The 20567-nt window shown below is 42.7% G+C and overlaps 1 protein-coding gene across 1 annotated transcript in view; it reads left to right on the top strand.

The window, feature by feature from the left end:
- Window positions 1-18599: 18599 nt before the first annotated feature.
- Window positions 18600-20567, top strand: part of USP22 (ubiquitin specific peptidase 22) — a 40688-nt gene continuing 38720 nt past the window's right edge. The window contains exon 1 of the mRNA XM_023653689.2: window positions 18600-18985. Coding sequence (XP_023509457.1) covers window positions 18815-18985 — 171 coding nt within the window. The 5' untranslated portion in view covers window positions 18600-18814. The remainder of the gene's footprint in view (window positions 18986-20567) is intronic.

Below are 20567 nucleotides of genomic sequence, written 5' to 3'. Positions count from 1 at the left end.
CCCATTTCCATGGTGACCCAGGCTCCAGGGAGACGTTACCTGTAGGAACCTAGTGGGAGTCAGACAGCATATTGCCTCAGCAGCACAGGTAACAATGGGCGGGTTAAACAGCTAAAAACCATAGTCAGTAATTGCAAAAAGGAAAAAACTTTAGTACCTAGATACTTAGTCATCAATGGCTGTTTGCCAGTTTCACTAACTCTATACCTGTGGTGTCCAATATGGTGGCCACTAGCCACGTCTGACTATCGAGCACTTGAAATGTGACTAGTGTGACCGAAGAACTGAATGGTTACTTTTATTTAATTTTAATTAATTGAAATTAAAAAACAGATGCTTGATTCAGTTATTGGAAAACTCTTAAGTATGTTTGGAGTGACTTGGGTATGTCACTCCAAATTTATTCCCCCTCCTGCTGTAGGGACTCCAATTACGTGTATATTAGGTTTCTTGAAGTTGTCCTGCAGCTTACTGATACTCCTTTCATTTTGTTTGCTTCTCTTTTTATATCTTCCATATTTCTTTATTTTTTAACATTGGTACCTGAGCTAACATCTGTTGCCAACTTTCTTTCTTTTTGCTTCTTCTCCCTAAAGCCCCCCAGTACACACTTGTATATTCTAGTTGTAGGTCCTTCTGGCTCTGCTATGTGGGACGCTGCCTCAGTGTGGCCTGACAAGCGGTGCCATGTCCACGCCCAGGATCCGAACTGCTGAAACCCTGGGCCGCTGAAGTGGAGTGCGCGAACTTAACTCCTTGGCCACAGGGCCGGCCCCCCAACAGCCTTATGCTAAGGTTGCTTTGCCCCCACAACTGAGCCACACCCTTCCCTGTACTCTCCCCGATGCCCTACCTATTAAAGGTTTCTGCAGTCTGGCTGTTGGGAATCTGAACTCTCTCCAGCCCTACGTGAGCTCCAGGAAGTGTTTCACCCGCTCCTGACTGGCATTTATTCCCCCACCCAGGTTCACCTACATGTCTATGCTGGCCTGTAAGCTGAAGACTCGAGGGAGCCAGGGGCACATTTCCGGAACACTTTCTCTGGACAGCTCTCTTTGCTGGCTGGCTGTCCTGTCGCTTCTAACCACCCGGACCTCCCTACCTCCTCAAGTCATGGCGGTTATTGCTCCCTGATTGGTGGAGTGGTCAACCTTCCCCCATTAGCCTTGGACTGACGGGGCTCCCAGGACACAGAACTTTGAGTGCTAAAACTGGGAATGTCCCAGTTGCCCCACTCTGGGTTCCCTTTCCCTGTGCTTGTCATGCAGGTAGCTGTGCCAGCCAGAGGGCTCATTGCATTTGTTTCTTTTCCATCAGGGATCACTGTTCTGTGCTTCCTGATTTCCAGTGTTTGAAAACCATCATTTCTTATATTTCCTCTGGTTTTGTCGTTGTTGTTTACAGCAGGAGACATATCTGCCCCTGGTTTTCCATCATGGGTGGAATTGGAAGTCCTCTTACTTAGGAGCATTTAATGGAATTATGAATACGTTTGTATTTAGGTCTGCTATTTTATTATTTGATTCTTGTTTGCTATCTCTGCTTTTTGTTCCTCTCTTCCCCCCTTCCTGCCTTATTTTGAATTATGTGAATGTTTTTTTAATTCTATTTTTTAATTTATCCACTGACTTTTTAACTATACTGCTTTGCATTCTTTTTTAGTGTCTGTTCCAGGGATTATAAAATAAATCCTTATCTTTCTATAATCTACTTAAATTTAACGTTGTATCACTTCACATAAAATATGGAAATCTTCTAACTTCATAAGTCCATTGACCCCTCCTTCCTGTCCTTTGTGTAATAGTTGTCATATGTATTATATCTCTCTATATTATAATATAAAGCCCCTGTCTTAGACTGTTTGGGCTCCTATAATAGAATACTGCAGACTGAGTGGCTTGTAAACAGCTGTGAAAAACTTATTTTTCACAGTTCTGGAGGCTGAGAAGTCTAAGACCAAGGCGTCAGCAGGTTCAGTGTCAGACGAAGATCTGCTCCCTGGTTTGTAGACAGCTGTCTCCTCCCTGAATTCAGAGCTGGGGAGGGAGCTCTCGGGGGTCTCTTGTACAAGGGCACTAATCCCATTTATGAGGGCTCTGCCCCCATGACCTAATCTTCTCCCAAAGGCCCCATCTCCAAATTCCATCACGTTGGGGGATGGGTTTCAACACGCGAATTTGGGGAGACACAAACATTCAGTCTGTAGCACCCCTTAAGACAATGTTATAGTTTTTGTTTCAAATAGTCATATGTATTTTTAAATAAATTAAGAAAAAACATAGACTTTTATATTTACCCAGATAATCGTCACTTCTGATGCTCTTCATTTCTTTCTGAATATCCAAGTTTCCATCTGGTATCTTTTCCTTTTGGCCAGAGAACTTCCTTATCATTTCTTGTAGTACAGATTTGCTGGACAAAAATTCTCTATTTATTTTTATGAAAGTTATTTATTTTACTTTTATTACTGATGGGTATTTTCACTACATAAAGAAATCTGGGTTGACAATTTTTGTCTTTCAGCACTTTCAAGATATTCTTCCACTGTCTTCTCGCCTCCATGGTTTCTGATTAAAATAAAAAAATATGTCTTTGTTCCCCTGTATATAGTGGCTTGTTTTTCTGTAGCTGTTGTCAAGATTTGCTCAGTAGTTAAACCATGCTGTGCCTAGGCAGGTTTTCTTCACATTTATCCTACTTAGGACTCAACGGTATTTTTAAATCTGTACATTTATATTTTTCACCAAAGTTGGGAAAATATCTGCGATTATTTCTTCAAATATATTTTCTCTCTCATATTCTCTCATTATTCCTTCTGGGACTTGAATTATACATATGTTAGAGCTTTTGACATTGTCCCACAGGTCTTTGTGACTGTTCAGTTTATTTTCAATATTTCTTCTCTGTTCTTCTGGTGGGATAATTTCAATTGATCTATCTTCAAGTTTAATGACTCTTTCCTGTGTCATTTCTATTCTTCTTTCAAGCCCGCTTGGTGATCTTTTTATTGGCGATGCTGTATATTTCAGTTCCAGGAATTCTATTTGGTTCGTCTATATAGTTTGTATTTTACCGCTGATATTCCTATCTTTTCATTCATTTCAAGGATATTTTACTTTACTTCACCGAGCACAGCTATAGCTGCTTTGAAGTCCTCATGTGCTGATTTCAACATCTGATACATCTTTGGATTTTTCACCTTTCACTGTTCCATCTCTTGAAAATGGATCATATTTTTCTGCCTTTTTCTTCTTATATCAAATAATTTTGGATTCTATCTTGAATGTTATATTGTTGAAAATATGGATTTTGTCATATACCTCCATAGAGAATTGACATTTTTCTTTTAGCAGGCAACTAACTTAGAATTTAACTATTTCTTGGGCAGCAGCTTCAGTCTCTGCTCACTTCATTTTGTTCTAGTTGGGCTGTTTGGAATTTGTTCCACACATGGGCAGTTCAGTGGTCAACTAGATAGTTGGATATATTTTATCCACAGACACTAGGACCCCTCTTCTCTGACTCTCTCCTCACTTTTCAGTAGCTTTAGTTGTTCTGTACTCTGTTCTCTGCTTCTTCAGTCCAGAAAGACTGCGGGTTTTCTATCAGAGTTTCAGCCTCCCAGTCTGGGCTCCTCCAAGTGCAGCCTGTCCAAGTGTAGCCTGTCCCGTAAGCCATAAAAAACAGGTTACTTCCTTTGGGCAGGTCTCTTCTTCCAAGTGTCTACTCCCTCTTGAGTCTGCCTGCATTGATTCACTCTCCAGTGGCTTCAGGCATTTTTTTGTATTCTGTGCAGAGTTCACAGTTGTTTTCTGAGGGAGGACTGGTCTAGTATATTATTTGACCATCTTGGAAGCATAATTCCATGAATGTTTTAAATTTTTTAAAACTTGAAAATAAAAATAAAATAAATAACAGATAAATACAGAGAATAACATTTTAGGCCATTGGTCCTATGAATGGTGGGAAATGCCTTTTGAGGGAAATTCCTTACCATATCACTTATTTTTTAAAAATTGGCCAACTCCTACTCATACTAGTACACTTAAGTAGGGCACAGAAAACATTTCCCGCTCCCCTCCACTGTGACTGCCTGGGCAGGGATAGGGTGAGAGGTGTCTTGGAGTGTTTTCATCTTACCTGGACTTTCTTTTATCACTGAAATTTCATATTACTATAATTGCCTACAAATGTGGCTGTTTGTCCCACTACAATGCAGGATTCTTCAAGTGAGATATTGTCTTAGTCATCTCAATTCTCAGTAACTATCAGATCAATAATTGCTAATGTTTCTTGGGCTCTTAATAAATGACAGGCATGTGCTAAGAGCTTTCCATGGATTATCTCATTTATTCCTTGGCACAACTCTTTAATGTAGGCAGTGAACTGATATTACCCCAATTTTAACAGATAAGTGAACAGACTTAGAAAATCAGGCATCTGCCCAAGGTTACAAGATAGTGAGTGGCAGAGCCAGGACTCTAATGTAGCGGTCTGACTTGTTTTCTGGATAGATGAACAAATGGAAGTTTTGGACACTTGACTATTTTCTGGATGTTGTGGGACAGTATGAATGTGTGAACTTCAGCAAGTTATCTTTCTCAGGGCTTTAGTTTCTTTACACTCCCTTGTATCATGACATTTTCTCATTTAAGTTTTACTGATTTTTAAGTACAAAATAATATATGATTAATATTCATTGTAAAAAAAATAAAATATTATAAAGTTCTCCCTCACAGTTTACTATGATGGATGCATTTGTTTGTTTCTTCCAGCTCTTTAATATATACCTATGTGGGTGCCAGTCATGTAAACAGTAATCTTTACTATACATATTAAAGACTTTGTTCTTATTATTTTTAAACTAAATCAGGGTATAGGACATTGTACTGGTCTATGATGCATATCCAGGAAAACAAAAGATTATCAGGAACTAAGACCAGATGTCGGCCCCACCCAAAGACCAGCCCCTATGTAGCTGGCCTGTAGTCTTTGTTCTATAAGATGGTTATTGTGGACATTAGTCACCCCGTCTTCCACCTTGCTACCAAGCTGTAATAAAAACCCTTTCTCTCCTACCACCCTGCCTCTTGACTATTTGCTTGTCTTGTGGCAAGTGGAAGAATCCCCTTTTTTGGTGGTAGCACCTAAGTATGGTATTATTTTTCCATAAATGTCAGCATAATATCTGTATATTTCTGCAGATTGTTTTATTCACTTACATCTTATAGAGTTTCCATATTAGTACCTATAGATCTATTTCATTCTTTTTAACAGCTGCATAGTATTCCCTAGAATGGCTATTCCACAGTTTATTCAACCATTCTCCTATTAAGGGTCATTTAGGATGTTTTCAGCTTTTTTATCATCAGAAAAAAATGCTGGAGTGATGTCAGCATCATGGTACGGTGAACTGTTCCCTTAGTTTCTTTCCCCAAAGCTACAACCAAATAGACATTCATTAACCAAAAGAGGATTCCCTACAAAGCACAATAGAATGTCTGAGAGATCCATGCAGCCATACATCTGAAGATGGGGGTACTGGAACCCAGCAAGCAGTGGAAGGAGGTGAGTGGATCCCCTCCTCCTTCCCAGCAGCAGTGATCTAGGCTGCGGGTCCTCACACAGCAGCTGGCGTGTAACTGTAAGAGGAGGCAGGGGAGCAGGCTGGCCTGCACGTGAATGCTTTCACTTTCAGATTTGCAGCCTGGCCAGTGGGACACTGCACACCGAGTGGCGTGGCTTAGACACCATGTGGGCACACCCACCAAGAATAGCATCCCAGGCAAACTACCCAAGTGGGCTCACAAGTGTGTGAAAGAAAGTGCCCCCCCCCCCCCATAGCACACCAGCAAAGCCAGTCCCTGGCCAAGGCTGTGGTCCACATCAGAGCACCTGTGCATGCCTGTGTGACCTACAATGTGGCTGCGGCCAGCAGGCAAATACAGATGAGCCCTATTGGCACAACTTCCAGCAGATGCAGCAGGTTCAGAAAACACAGCCCCTGCCCCTCCCCACCAACAGTGGCAGGTGGAATCTGCAACCTGATACTACCACTATGCACTGGCAAAGATCACTGCATCGAACACCATGAAGAAATTCATTAATGCTCCAGAGCAGAAGGAAAATGACAGGTCTCCAGAAACCAATCCTGAGCTCACAGAAATTTACAATCTAAATGACAGAGAATTCAAAATAGTTGTCATAAAGAAACTCAATGAGTTACAAGAAAACTCTGAAAGACAGTTCAAGGAATTAGGAATAAAATTAATGGGAAGAAGGAATTCTTCAACAAAGAGATTGAAACTCTAAAAAAAAACCAAACAAATTCTGGAGATGAAGAACAAAATGAATGAGATAAAAAAACAATCTAGAAACCTTGAAAAACAGAGCTGATATTATGGACAACAGAATTAGTAATTTAGAGGACAGATTTATGGACCTGCTTCATTTGCAGGAGGAGAGAGAACTAAGACTTTAAAAAAATGAAGAAACTCTTTGAGAAATATCCAGCTCAATCAGGAAATGCAACATAAGTATTATAGGTATCCCAGAGAGAAGAGAGGGAGAAAGGAGCAAAGAGCTTGTTGAAAGAAATAAGAGCTGTGAACTTCCCAAACCTGAGGATGGAGCTGGAATTACAAGTATATGAAGCTGATAGAACTCCTAATTACATCAATGCAAAAAGACCTGCTCCAAGGCATATATTGGTAAAACTGGCAAAAGTCAATGACAAAGGAAAAATATCAAGGGCAGCAAGGCAGAAGAAAATAACCTACAAAGGAACCCAAATCAGACTTTCAGTGGATTTCTCAGCAGAAACCTTACAGGCTAGGAGAGAGTGGAACGATATATTCAACATACTGAAAGACAAAAACTTTCAGCCGAGAATACTCCGTATAGTGAAACTATCCTTCAGATATGATGGCGAAATAAAAAATTTCCAAGATAAACACAAGCTGAGGGAGTTCATTGCTACTAGACTTCCCTTACAAGAAATGACCAAGAAGGCCCTCACACCTGAAAAAAAAACACAAAGGTTTACAAAGTCTTGAGCAAGGGGATAAATAGACAGACAAAATCAGAAAACGGCAGATATCAGAACAGGTTAGCAAACAATTACAACATGAAAGATAAAGGGAAGAAAAGCATAAAAAATAACTGTAATATAACACTTCATTTTAATCACAAACTCATAACAGAAAACATAATAATTTTGTGGCAACAATAACTCAGAAGGGGAAGAGGAAAGGGATGGAACTTTCTTAGGCTAATGGAGATAAGAGGCTATCAGAAAACGGGCTATCTCATCTATGAGATCTTTTTTTTTCACTTTATTTTTTTAATTGAGGTAACAGTGGTTTATAATCTTATATAAATTTCAGGAGTACATCATTATATTTCAATTTCTGTGTAGATTACATGTTCACCACCCAAAGACTAATACTATCCATCACCACACACATGTGCCTAGTCACTCCTTTCACCCTCCTCCCTCCCCCCTTCCCCTCTGGTGACCACCAAAACAATCTCTGTCTCTATGTGTTTGTTTGCTGTTGTTTTTATCTTCTATTTATGAGTGAGATCATATGATATTTGACTTTCTCCCTCTGACTTATTTTTCTTACATAATACCCTCAAGGTCCATCCGTGTTGTCACGAATGGCAAGATTTCATCTTTTTTTTTAATGGCTGAGTAGTATCCCATTGTGTATACATACCACATCTTTATCCATTCATCCCTTCATGGGCACCTAGGTTGCTTCCAAGTCTTGGCTGTTGTGAGTAATGCTGCAATGAACATAGGAATGCATATATTTTTACACATTTGTGTTTTTGTGTTCTTTGGGTAAATACCCAGCAGAGGAATAACTGGATTGTATGGTAGTTCTATTTTTAATTTTTTGAGGAATCCTCACACTGTTTTCCATAGTGATGGAACCAGTTTGCATTCCCATCAACAGTGTACGAGGGTTCCCTTTACTCCCCATCCTCTCCAAGATTTGTTATTTCTTGTCTTGTTAATTATAGGCATTCTGACAGGTGTGAGATGATATCTCATTGTAGTTTTGATTTGCATTTCCCTAATACTTATTTATATTGAACATCCTTTCATGTGCCTATTGGCCATCTGTATATCTTCTTTGGAAAAATGTTCAGATCTTTTGCCCATTTTTTAATTGGTTGTCAGTATTGGTGTTGTTGAGATGTACGAGTTCTTTATATATTTTGGATATTAGCCCATTATCAGACATATGGTTTGCAAATATCTTCTCCCAATTGTTAGGTTGTCTTTTCGTTTTGTTGATGGTTTCCTTTGCTGTACAGAAGCTGTTTAGTCTGATGTAGTCCCATTTGTTCATTTTTTCTATTGTTTCCCCTGCCCGGTCAGACATGGGACTTGAAAATATGCTTCTCAGACCAATGTTGAAGAGCATACTGCCTATGTTTTCTCCTAGAACTTTCATGGTTTCAGGTCTTACATTCAAGTCTTTAATCTATTTTGAGTTAATTTTTGTGTGTGGTGTAAGATAATGGTCTACTTTCATTTTTTTGCTTGTGGCTGTCCAGTTTTCCCAGCATCATTCACTGGAGAGACTTTCCTTCCTCCACTGTATGTTCTTGGCTCCCTTGTTGAAATTAGCTGTCCATAGATGTGTGGGTGTATTTCTGGGCTCTCGATTCTGTTCCAGTGATCTGTGTGTCTGTTTTTGTGCCAGCACCATACTGTTTTGATTACTATAGCTTTGTAGTATATTTTGAAATCAGGGATTGTGCTACCTCCAGCTTTGTTCTTGTTTCTCAGGATTCCTGTGTCTATTCAGGGTCTTTTGTTGTTCCACATAAGTTTTAGGATTCTTTGTTTTATTTCTGTGAAAAATGTCTTTGCAACTTTGATGGAGATTGCATTGAATGTGTAGGTTGCTTTAGGAAGTATGGACATTTTAAATATGTTAATTCTTCCAACCCAAGAACACAGAATATCTTTCCATTTATTTGTGTCTTTTTCAACTTCTTTCAACAATGTTTTATAGTTTTTAGTGTACAGGTGTTTTCTCTCTTGGGTTAAATTTATTCTAGGTATTTTATTCTTTTTGTTGCAATTGTAAATGGGGTTGTATTTTTTTTTTTTTGAGGAAGATTAGCCCTGAGCTAACATCTATATGCTGCCAATCCTCCTCTTTTTGCTGAGGAAGACTGGCCCTGAGCTAACATCCGTGCCCATCTTCCTCTACTTTATATGTGGGATGCCTACCACAGTTTGCCTTGCCAAGTGGTGCTGTGTCCGCACCCGGGATCTGAATCTGTGAATCCTAGGCCCCCAAAGCAGAATGTGCACACTTAACCTCTGTGCCACCGGGCTGGCCCCTGAGGTTGTATTCTTAATTTATCTTTCTGTTACTTCGTTGTTAGTGTATAGAAACACAATTGAATTTTGTATCCTGCTACTTTACTGTATTCATTTCTTTCATTCATTAATTATTCACTCACTAATTTCTAAAAGTTTCTTGGGTGAATTCTTCAGAGTTTTCTATATATTAAAATCACATCATCTGCAAGTATGACAGTTTCACTTCTTCCTTTCCAGTTTGGATCCCTTTTATTTCTTTCTCTTGCCTGATTGCTCTGGCTAGGACTTCCAAGTCTATATTAAATAAGAGTGGTGAAAGTGGGCATCCTTGTCTGATTCCGGTTTTTTTTTTTTTTTTTTTGAGGAAGATTAGCCCTGAGCTAACTGCTGCCAATCCTCCTCTTTTTGCTGAGGAAGACTGACCCTGAGCTCACATGCATGCCCATCTTCCTCTACTTTATACGTGGGATGCCTGCCACAGCATGGCTTGCCAAGCAGTGCCATGTCCACACCTGGGATCCACACTGACAAACCCCAGGCCGCTGAAGCAGAACGTGTGCACTTAACCGCCGCTGCACTGGGCCAGCCCCTGGTTCCTGTTCTTAAAGGGATAGATTTCAGTTTTTCTCCATTGAGCATGATATTTGCTGTGGCTTTGTCATATATGGCCTTTACCATGTTGAGGTACTTTACTTTTATACCCATTTTATTCTGAGTTTTTTAAAAACCATAAACGGATGCTGTATCTTGTCAAATGCTTTCTCTGCGTCCATTGATCATGTAATTTTTATTCTTCATTTTGTTAATGTGGTGTATCATGTTGATTGATTTGTGGATGTTGAGCCATCCCTGCATTCCTGGAATAAATCCCACTTGATTATGGTGTATGATCTTTTTAGTGTATTGTTGCATTCGATTTGCCAGTATTCTGTTGAGGATTTTTGCATCGATGTCCATCAGTGATACTGGCCTGTAATTTTCTTTTTTTTGTGTTGTCCTTGTCTGATGTTGGTGTCAGGGTAATATTGGCTCCTACAATGAGTTAGAAAGCTTCCCCTCCTCTTCAATTCTTTTGGAAGAGATTGAGAAGGACAGGTGTTATGTCTTCTTCTAATTTTTGACAGAATCCACCAGGGAAGACCTCTGGTCCTGGACTTTTACTCTGGGGAGGGTTTTGATTACTGTTTCAATCTCTTTGCTTGTGATTGGTCTATTCAAATTCTCTATTTCTTCTTGATTTAGTTTTAGAAGGCTGTATGATTTTAAGAATTTATCCATTTCTTCTAGATTATCCAGTTTGTTGGCGTGTAGCTTTTTGTAGTATTCTCTTATCATCTTTTGTGTTTCTGAGGTATCTGTTGTAATTTCTCCTCTTTCACTTCTGATTTTATTTATTTGAGCCTTCTCTCTTGTTTTTTTGGTGAGTCTAGCTAAAGGTTTGTCAGTTTTGTCTGCCTTTTCAAAGAACCAGCTCTTCATTTCATTCATTTTTTTCTATTTTTTTTTTAGTCTCTATTTCACTTATTTCTGCTCTGATTTTTATTATTTCTTTCCTTTTCCTGACTTTGGGCTTCATTTGTTCTTTTTCCAGTTCCTTTAAGTTCACTGTTAGATTGTTTATTTGAGATTCTTCTTGTTTGTTGATGTAGGCTATATTGTTGTAAACTTCCTTCTTAGAACCACTTTTGCTGTATCTCATAAATTTTGGCATGTCATATTTTCATACTTATTTGTCTTCAGGTATTTTTTTATTTCTCCTTTGATTTCTTCATTGACCCAATCATTTTTCAGTAGCATTTTGTTTAATCTCCACATATTTGTGGCTTTTCTGAATTTCTTCCTGTAGTTGACATCTAGTTTCATACTGTGTGGTCAGAAAAGATGCTTGGTATTATTTCAGCTTTCTTAAATTTATTGAGACTTGTTTTATGGTCTAATATGTGATCTACCCTAGAGAATGTTCCATGTGCCTTCAAAAAGAATGCATATTCTCTGGTTTGGGGATGGAATGTTCTTTATATCTTTACTAGGTCCATCTAGTCTAATGTTCCACTTGAGGCCAGTGTTTCCTTACTGATCTTCTGTTTGGATGATCTATCCATAGGTGTAAGTGGAGTGTTAACGTCCCCTACTATTATTATGTTGCTGTGTACTTCTCCTTTTATGTCTGTTAATAATTGCTTTATATATTTAGGTGCTCCTATGTTGGGTGCATAGATATTTCCAAGTGTTACATTCTCCTGTTGGCTTGTTCCCTTTATCATTATGTAGTGCTCTTCTTTGTCTCTTGCTACAATTTTTGTTTTAAAGTCTATTTTGTCTGATATAAGTACTGCTACCCCACCTTTCTTTTCTTTACCATTTGCATGGAGTATCCTTTTCCATCCCTTCACTTTCAGTTTGTGAGAGGCTTTAGGTCTGAAGTGTGTCTCTTGTGTGCTGCATACATATTGATCTCGTATTTTTATCCATTCAGCCACCCTATGTCTTTTGATTGTAGCATTTAGTTTTGATGTAGATTTAGCATTTTGATTGTGGCATTTAACGTAGCTATTGATAAGAACGTACTTATTGTCATTTTGTGACTTTCTTCTGGGTGTTTTCTGGGTAGTTCTTTTTGTTCCCTTTTTCTTCTCTTGCTCTCTTCCCTTGTGGTTTGAGTTCACTCCTCTTAATTTTTTGTGTATTTATTATAGGTTTCTGGTTTGTGATTACCATAAGGTTCATGTCTAATAACCTACGTGTATAGCAATACACATTAAGTTGATCTCTTAAATTTGACCTTTTGCTAACAGCTCTACTCTTTTACTCCAGTCCTCCCACATTTTATGTTTTTGATATCATATCAAATCTCTTTTTTGTGCACGTGTCTCTGTTACTCTCTTATCAGGGAAATGGCTAATTTTACTACTTTTGCCTTTTTTTTTTTTTTTTTGGTGAGGAAAATTTGCCCTAAGCTAACATCCACTGCCAATCTTCCTCTCTCTCTCTCTCTCTCTCTCTCTTTTTTTTGGCTTGAGAAGGATTAGTCCTGTGCTAATATTTGTGCCAATTTTCCTCCATTTTGTATGTGTGATGCCACCACAGCATGGCTGATGAGTATGGTCTGGCCTAGTATTTTTGTCTTTTAACCTTCCTATTAGCTTCATAGATAGTTGATCTGACACTTTTACTGTATATTTGCTTTTACCAGTGATTTTATTGTTGTTAGTGTTGTTTTTATAATTTTCTTATTCCTAGTTTTGTTCTTTTCTTTTCCACTTAAATAAGCCCCTCTAGCATTTCTTGTAAGGGTTGTTTCTTGGTGATAAACTCCTTTAGTTTTTGCTTGTCTGGGAAACTCTTTATTCCATTCTGAATGATAACCTTGCCACGTAGAGCATTCTTAGCTGTAGTTTTTTCCTTTCAGCACTTTAAATATATCGTCCCACTCCCTTCTAGCCTGTAAGGTTTCTGCTGAGAAGTCAGCTGATAGCCTTATGGGGTTTCCTCTGTATGTCACTTGTTGTCCTTCTCTTGTGTCTTTTAGGATTCTCTCTTTAATTCTTGACATTCTAATTATAATGTGTCTTGGTGTGGGCCTCTTTGGGTTTTTCTTGTTTGGTGCTCTCAGTGCTTCCTGTACCTGCATATCTGTTTCCTTCCTTAGGTTAGGAAAGTTTTTAGCTATTATTTCTTCAAATAGATTCTCTGTCCCTTTGTCTCTCTCTTCTCCTTCTGAGACGCCTATAACACGAATGTTAGTGCATCTGATGTTGTCCCAGAGGTCCCTTAGACTGTCCTTGTTCTTTTTAATTCTTTTTTCTTTTATATGTTCAGCTTGGGTGATTTCCTCTAGTCTTTCATCCAGCTCACTTATCTATTCTTCTGTATCATCTACTCTGCTATTGAGTCCCTCTAGTGAATTTTTCATTTCCATTAGTGTATTTTTCATTTCTGGTTGGTCCTTTTTTATATTTTCCAATTCTTTGTTGAAGTTTTCACTGAACTTGTCTATTCTTCTCCCAAGATCCATGAACATCCTTATGATTATTAGGTTGTACTCTTTATCAGGTTATCTATGAGATTTTTTTTGGTAGAAACCTCATGGTAACCACTAAATAAAAAATAAGAGCAGAGACACAATCATAAAGAGAAAACTGAGGAAAGCATCATAGAAAACCATGAAAATTAAATGGCCGTCAGAAATACAAGGGAAGAGAAACAATGCACATATAGAAGAACCAGAGAACAAAACAGGAAATGGCAGTATCAAGCCTTCATATATCAATAATCACTCTAAGTGTAAATGGATTGAATTCTCCAATCAAAAGACATATAGAGGGGCCAGCCCCATGGCCGAGTGGTTAAGTTCACATGCTCCATTTCACTGGCCCAGTGTTTCACCGGTTTGGGTCCTGGGCACAGACATGGCACCGCTCATCGAGCGATGCTGAGGTGGCATCCCACATTGCACAACTAGAAGGACCTACAACTAAAAATATGCAACTATGTACCGGGGGTTTTGGGGAGAAAAAGGAAAAATAAAATCTTAAAAAAAAAAAGACATAGAGTGTTATAATGGATTAAAAAACAAGACACAGGGACTGGGCTGGTGGCATAGCAGTTAAGTTTGCACTTTCCTCTTTGGTGGCCCAGGGTTCGCTGGTTCAGATCCCACATGTAGACATGGCACTGCTTGGCAAGCCATGCTGTGGTAGGCATCCCACATATAGAATAGAGGAAGATGGGCATGGATGTTAGCTCAGGGCCAGTCTTCCTCAGCAAACAGAGGAGGATTGGCAGCAGAAGCGCAGGGCTAATGTTCCTCAAAAAACAATCAAACGAAAAAACAAGACCCAACAATATGCTGTTTCCTGGAAACACATCTCAGTTCTAAAGACAAACACAGGCTAAGAGCGAAAGGATGGAAGTGAATACACCAAGCAAACAGCAAGCAAAAGAAAGCAGGTGTTGCCATACTTAGACAAAGCAGACTTCAAGATAAAAAAGGCAGTGAGAGACAAAGCAGAGCAGTATAATGATCAAAAGGCACACTCCACCAAGAAGACATAACACTTCTAAATATCTATGCACCTAACACAGGAGCAGCAAAGTATACAAAGCAAGTATTAACAGACCTAAAGAGAGAAATTAACAGCAACACAATAATAGTAGGGGACCTTAACACCCTACTTACTTATATCAATGGATACACCATCCAGACAGAAAGTCAACAAGGAAATAGTGGATTTAAATGAAACTCTTTAGCAGATGGACTTAATAGATATATATAGAACATTCTATCCCTAAATAGCAGAATACACATTCTTCTCTAGTGCACATGGGACATTCTCAAAGATAGACCATATGTTGGGAAACAAGGCAAGCCTCAACAAATTTAAGAAGATTGAAATCATATCAAGCATCTTCTCCAACCACAATGGTATGAAACTAGAAATCAACTACAAGAAAAAAGCTGGGAAAGTCACAAATATGTGGAGACCAAACAACTTACTACTGAAAAACCAATGGGTCTTTCTCCATACACAAAAATTAACTCAAAGTGCACCAAAGACTTGAAGGTAAGACCTGAAACCATAAAACTCCTAGAAGAAAACATAGGCAGTACACTCTTTGGCATTGGTCTTAGCAGCATCTTTTTGAATACCATGGCTACTGAGACATGGGAAACAAAAGAAAAAATAAACAAATGGGACTACACCAGACTAAGGAGCTTCTACAAGGCAAAGGAAACCATCAACAAAACGGAAAGACAACCCACCAACTGGTAGAAAACAGTTGCAAGTCATATATCTAACATGGGAGTAATTTCCAAAATATATAAGAACTCACACAATTCAATGGCAAAAAACCCAAATAACCCAATCAAAAAATAGGCGGAGTATATGAACAGACATTTTTCCAATGAGGATATACAGATGGCCAACAAACATATGAAAAGACATTCAATATCACTAATTATTAGGGAAATGCAAATCAAAACTACAACGAGCTATCGCCTGACACCTGTCAGAATGACTATAATTACCAAGACAAAAAATAACAAATTTTGGGGCCCACCCAGTGGTGCAGCAGTTATCTTTGCACGTTCCGCTTCAGCAGCCTGGGGTTCACTAGTTCAGATCCTGGGAGCAGTCCTACACACTGCTTGACAAGCCATGCTATGGTGGCATCCCACATGCAAAGTAGAGGAAGATGGGCATGGATGTTAGCTCAGGGCCAATCTTCCTCAGCAAAAAGAGGAGGCTTGGCGGCAGATGTTAGCTCAGGGCTGATCTTCCTCAACAAACAAACAAAGAAACAAAACAAATTTTGGAGAGGATGCAGAGAAACGGGAACCCTCGTACACTGCTGGTGGAAATGCAAACTGGTGCAACCACTATGGAAAACAGTATGGAGAGTCCTCAAAACATTAAAAATATAAATACCATATAATCCAGCTATCCCTCTACTCGGTATTTATCCAAAGAAGCTGAAATCAACAATTCAAAGAGATTTATGCTTCCCCATGTTCACTGCAGCATTAGTCACAATAGCCAAGAGGAGGAAGCAACCCAAGTGCCCACTGACTGATGACTGGATACAAAAGATGTAGTATACACACACACACACACACACACACAATGGAATACTACTCAGCCATAAAAATAGACAAAATGGTCCCAATTGCAACAACATGGATGGACCTTGAGGGTATTATGTTAAGCGACATAAGCCAGCCAGAGAGAGACAAACAGTGTATGATTTAACTCATATGTGGAAGATAAAAACATGGATAAAGTGAACAGATTAGTGGTTACCAGAGGGGAAAGGGGTTGAGGGGGTGGGTGAAAGGGGTAAAGGGGCACATCTATATGGTGATGGATAAAATTAAACTATTGGTGGTGAGCACGATGCAGTCTATACAGAAACTGATAAATAATAATGTACACCTGAAATTACACAATGTTATAAACCAATATTACCTCAATTTAAAAAAAGATTTTGTGTCTGAGCAATTAAAAAAATATATATATAGTACTAAGCAGCTTTGTCCATGTCTCTTTTGGGGATCGTATCCTCTTCAGGATATATCCCACATTTTATTTACGTATAAGGCTGTTATGATTCCAGAGTGTTGTAAGTGATTATCTATTACTCAAGTAGCGAGCACAGAAATCCTTTCATGGTTAATGACCATGTGGATGAAAAACTTCACTGATAGATACTAGGGGTCTGGAATGCTAAGTACAGATTCTTGAAACCAAACCATATCTATAAGCCCAGTGATATTGGAATAGTCATCATATGTAATATATATAGATGCAAATAACATATAATTTGTAATTCCTAACTTATTGACCATTTATGATCTCACCTTTTATTAAACTGACATTCTTTTCTTTAACATATCCATAGTGTGCCTTACTTAACCAGTGTTTTATTCTGAGAATCATCTTGTTCGATTCTTCTGTAAAAGTTTGTTTTGGGGGCTGGCCCCGTGGCCGAGTGGTTAAGTTCGCCAGCTCCGCTGCAGGCGGCCCAGTGTTTCGTTGGTTCGAATCCTGGGTGCGGACGTGGCTCCACTCATCAGGCCATGCTGAGGCAGCGTCCCACATGCCACAACTAGACGGACCCACAACGAAGAATATACAGCTATGGACTGGGGGGCTTTGGGGAGAAAAAGGAAAAAAAATCTTAAAAAAAAGTTTGTTTGGGTTAATTAATTAGCTAATTCAATATTAATTTTTGAGACCTTGCATGTAGCCACTACTACTCTGGGGACTGGTGGATATGGAAGGTAATAAAACACACAAAAATCATTACCCTCATAGAGTTTTCACGCTACTGAGGAAGAGACAATAAAAAATAAACAGATTCTTTGGAGAAAAATAAAGCAGGGTAAGAAGATGGAGAATTTGGGGGGTTGGAATTTTCAATAGGGTGGCAAGGGGAGCCCCATTGAGAAGGCCGTGCCTGACCAGACCTGAGGAGGTTAGGGAGTCTAAGCCGTGGAATACGGGGTAGAACAAGTTATAGGCAGAGGGGACAACAAGCACCAAGGCCTGAGGCCCAAGTGTGCTTGGCAATTTTTCCTAAAGACAAGCGCTTTGTCTCAGTCCTCTGCTCATTAAGCCCCGCGTCTTTAATTGCTGGAGATTGTCTTTATTTTTTAACTTGTGATAGCTCTGGACTGGCCTCGCCAGCAACTGCCCCGTCTCAACCTGTGCTGGAAGGCAGCAAAGCAGTTTGCAGTGGCGCAGGCGAGCAGCACCACGCTGCCTCCGTTTTCCCACATCCTTCGGGCCTTTCCTCCCCCAGGCACTGTTTGCATGTTCTTTATTCCCCGCCCTGGCTCCATCACCTCCGTACCTATCAGACCCCTCCTGTCCAATATGGAAGCCACTAGCACTTCCAACATGGCTGGCAGGAATTGGATGTGCTGTTAAGGGTAAAATGCCATATTTCGAAGAACTCATTCAAAAACTGTAAAACATTTCATTTAATAATTTTACAATATTGCTTACATGTTGAGATGATATATTGGATTAAAGTATGTTATTAATTTCACTAGTTTTTCATTTTTAAAAATGTAGCTATCAGAAAATTTAAAATTAGACACGCTCTCGAGTCCTATTTCTTTGGAGGGCGCTGGGTTAGGCCCTCGGGGGACGCCGCCTCCCGGGGTGCAGGGACCCACGCTCAGCCCGCTTCCTCGAAGCAGCGCGAAGCAGGTAGTGGCGGCCGCGGCGCACGACGCTGGCGCTGCAGCGCGGGACCGGGTACGCGGGCCGGAGAGACCCGCAGTCCCAGAGCCGGGCTCCCGTGGCCAACGGGGCGGACAGACACCCAGCGCGGCGCCGCCGGCCAGAGAGCACAGGCGGGGGCTTGGGGCGGACGCCGAGACCCGGCGACACTGCAGGGCCTCGAGCGGCCCCGCCTGTGGCTCCGCCTCTTTGCAGTAGAGCTCGGGCCGGTGCAAACCGGTTCGGTGCCCTGACGGACAGCCCGCGTCACCCAATCCTCCGCGCGCCCCCCTTTCCCAGCTGGTGGGAGACCGTGAACGTCGAGCGGCCAGCGTCCCCGGAGGCGGCCCCGAACCAGACGGACTGTCCTGGTAGCCAATGACAACTGCTGCCGGTGCCGCGGCCGGCAGGCAACCAATGGCGCGGGCGCAGGGGCGGGCCCTCGCTAGCCCCACCCCTCGCCGCCCGCGGGGGCTCGGGGCGGCCAGAGCCTGCGCAGTGCGGCCGCGGGTGACGTAGCCGCGCCGGCGGCCTCCGCCCCGCCCCCGCCCCCCGCCCCGGGCGAGCGCAGCGCGGGCGCGCCTGGCCGGCCGCTCCCTCCGCGTCCGCGCAGCCCGGCTTTGTCCGCCGGCCCGTCCCCGGCCGGCCGGGCGCGCAGCGAGCAGTCCCCGCCGCGCTGGCGTCGTCCTCGCCGCCCTCGCCGCCCCCCGCGCGCGGGCGGGCCCTGCCGCCCATGGGCTCCCGGCCCGAGCCGGACAGCGAGGCCATGGACGCGGAGCTGGTGGTGACGCCGCCGGGCTGCTCGCACCTGGGCAGCTTCAAGGTGGACAACTGGAAGCAGAACCTGCGGGCCATCTACCAGTGCTTCGTGTGGAGCGGCACGGCCGAGGCCCGCAAGCGCAAGGTGCGCCCCGAGCCGGGGCGGGGGCGGGGGCGGCGGCGGACCCCGGGGGCGGGGAGGCGGGCTGCGCGCGCCGGGCTGGGGGCGCGGGGCTCGGCACCTTCCTTCTTCCTGCCGCCCTTCCTACCCCCTCCCCTCCCCCTTCCTACCCCCTCCCCTCCCCCTTCCTACCCCCTCCCCTCCCCCTTCCTACTCCCTCCCCTCCCCCTTCCTACCTTTCCCCGCCCCTCCCTCTCCTCCTCCTCCTCCCCTTCCCCACCCTTCCCCTCCCCCTAGTCTTCCTTCCCCCCGCTCCCCACCCTTCTCTCCACCCTTCCTCAGTCCTCCCTCCCCCTCCCCTCCCCCTCCCCTCCCCCTCCCCTCCCCCTCCCCTCCCCCTCGCCCCCCTCCCCTCCCCTCCCCTCCCCCTCCCCCGCGGGGCTCTGGGCGCGGGGGTGGGACGAGCAGGGGTGGGGTTTGGGGCGCGTCCAGTCCCGCGGCTGGGCGAGCGCAGGCCTGGGGAGGGGCGGCCTTGTCCTGCGGGCTGGGGCTGGAAGCCTGGGACAGACGACGGGCGCCGGCGTTCCGCGAGGCTTCTCCGAGGAATCCGCCCGGGGTGGGAAGGTTCGGGGCGCGGTTGGGGGCCCCGAGGAAAAATAGGACAAAAAGCTAATACAGGGACTAAGACTATCCGGAGCCTGTTGGTGGTCTGCTGTGGGTCAGTCCCCTGACTCCATCCTGAGTATACGTCATTCTAGAGTGTTCATTAGGGTTACCTAGGCCAAAGAAACAGAACCGTACGTCGGGACTGGGGGTTATTAGGGTGTAGTTACAACTGCAGAACCCTCCCTGGATCGAGGGTCTGCAGGAGCCAGTGTAGGGGAATGGCGTCTCTCCCGTCCCCGTCTCAGATTTGGATGTGGGTGGAGGTGGTGAGCAGTTAGCAGTGTTGTAAATCGTGTCGCCGTTCAGGGCCGGACCTGCGAGGCCGCCTAGTTCTCAGCACGGCTGTGGTTTGCAGAGTCCTTGTAGCTCCGCGGGAGGGCGTTTAAAAGGTTAGTCTGATGAGAAGGTGGGCCTTGGCCTGCTTTCTAAGAGAAGAGCCTTTGGCACGGAACTGTTCCACCTTCGTGAGACATTCAGGAATTGTATTTGGTGTTACATTTTTCAGGTAGACGCCCCATTTAAGTGGTTAGGTTAATTAATGATTTGCAAGTCAGAAAATAAGATAAAACTGTTATCGGAATCAACCTTGTTTTTACAGTGTAACAGTTTTGCAGTTTGCCGTCTGCAAGGTTAGGAGGCGTTAGGCAGTTTCCATCTTGAATAGTGTTTTTTTTTTTTGAGGAAGATTAGCCCTGAGCTAACTACTGCCAATCCTCCTCTTTTTGCTGAGGAAGACTGGCCCTGAGCTGACATCCATGCCCATCTTCCTCTACTTTGTATGTGGGACGCCCGCCACAGCATGGCGTGCGAAGTCGTGCCATGTCCGCACCTGGGATCTGAACCAGTGAACCCCAGGCCCCCGAAGCGGAACGTGTAAACTGAACTGCTGCGCTACCAGGCCGGCCCCTTGAATGGTATTTTTTATGGGCAAACAGATCCA

Source organism: Equus caballus, chromosome 11 (genome assembly GCF_041296265.1).
Source record: "Equus caballus isolate H_3958 breed thoroughbred chromosome 11, TB-T2T, whole genome shotgun sequence".
In the NCBI taxonomy this organism is placed as follows: Eukaryota; Metazoa; Chordata; class Mammalia; order Perissodactyla; family Equidae; genus Equus; species Equus caballus.
This window is presented reverse-complemented; position numbering and strand designations above follow the sequence as displayed.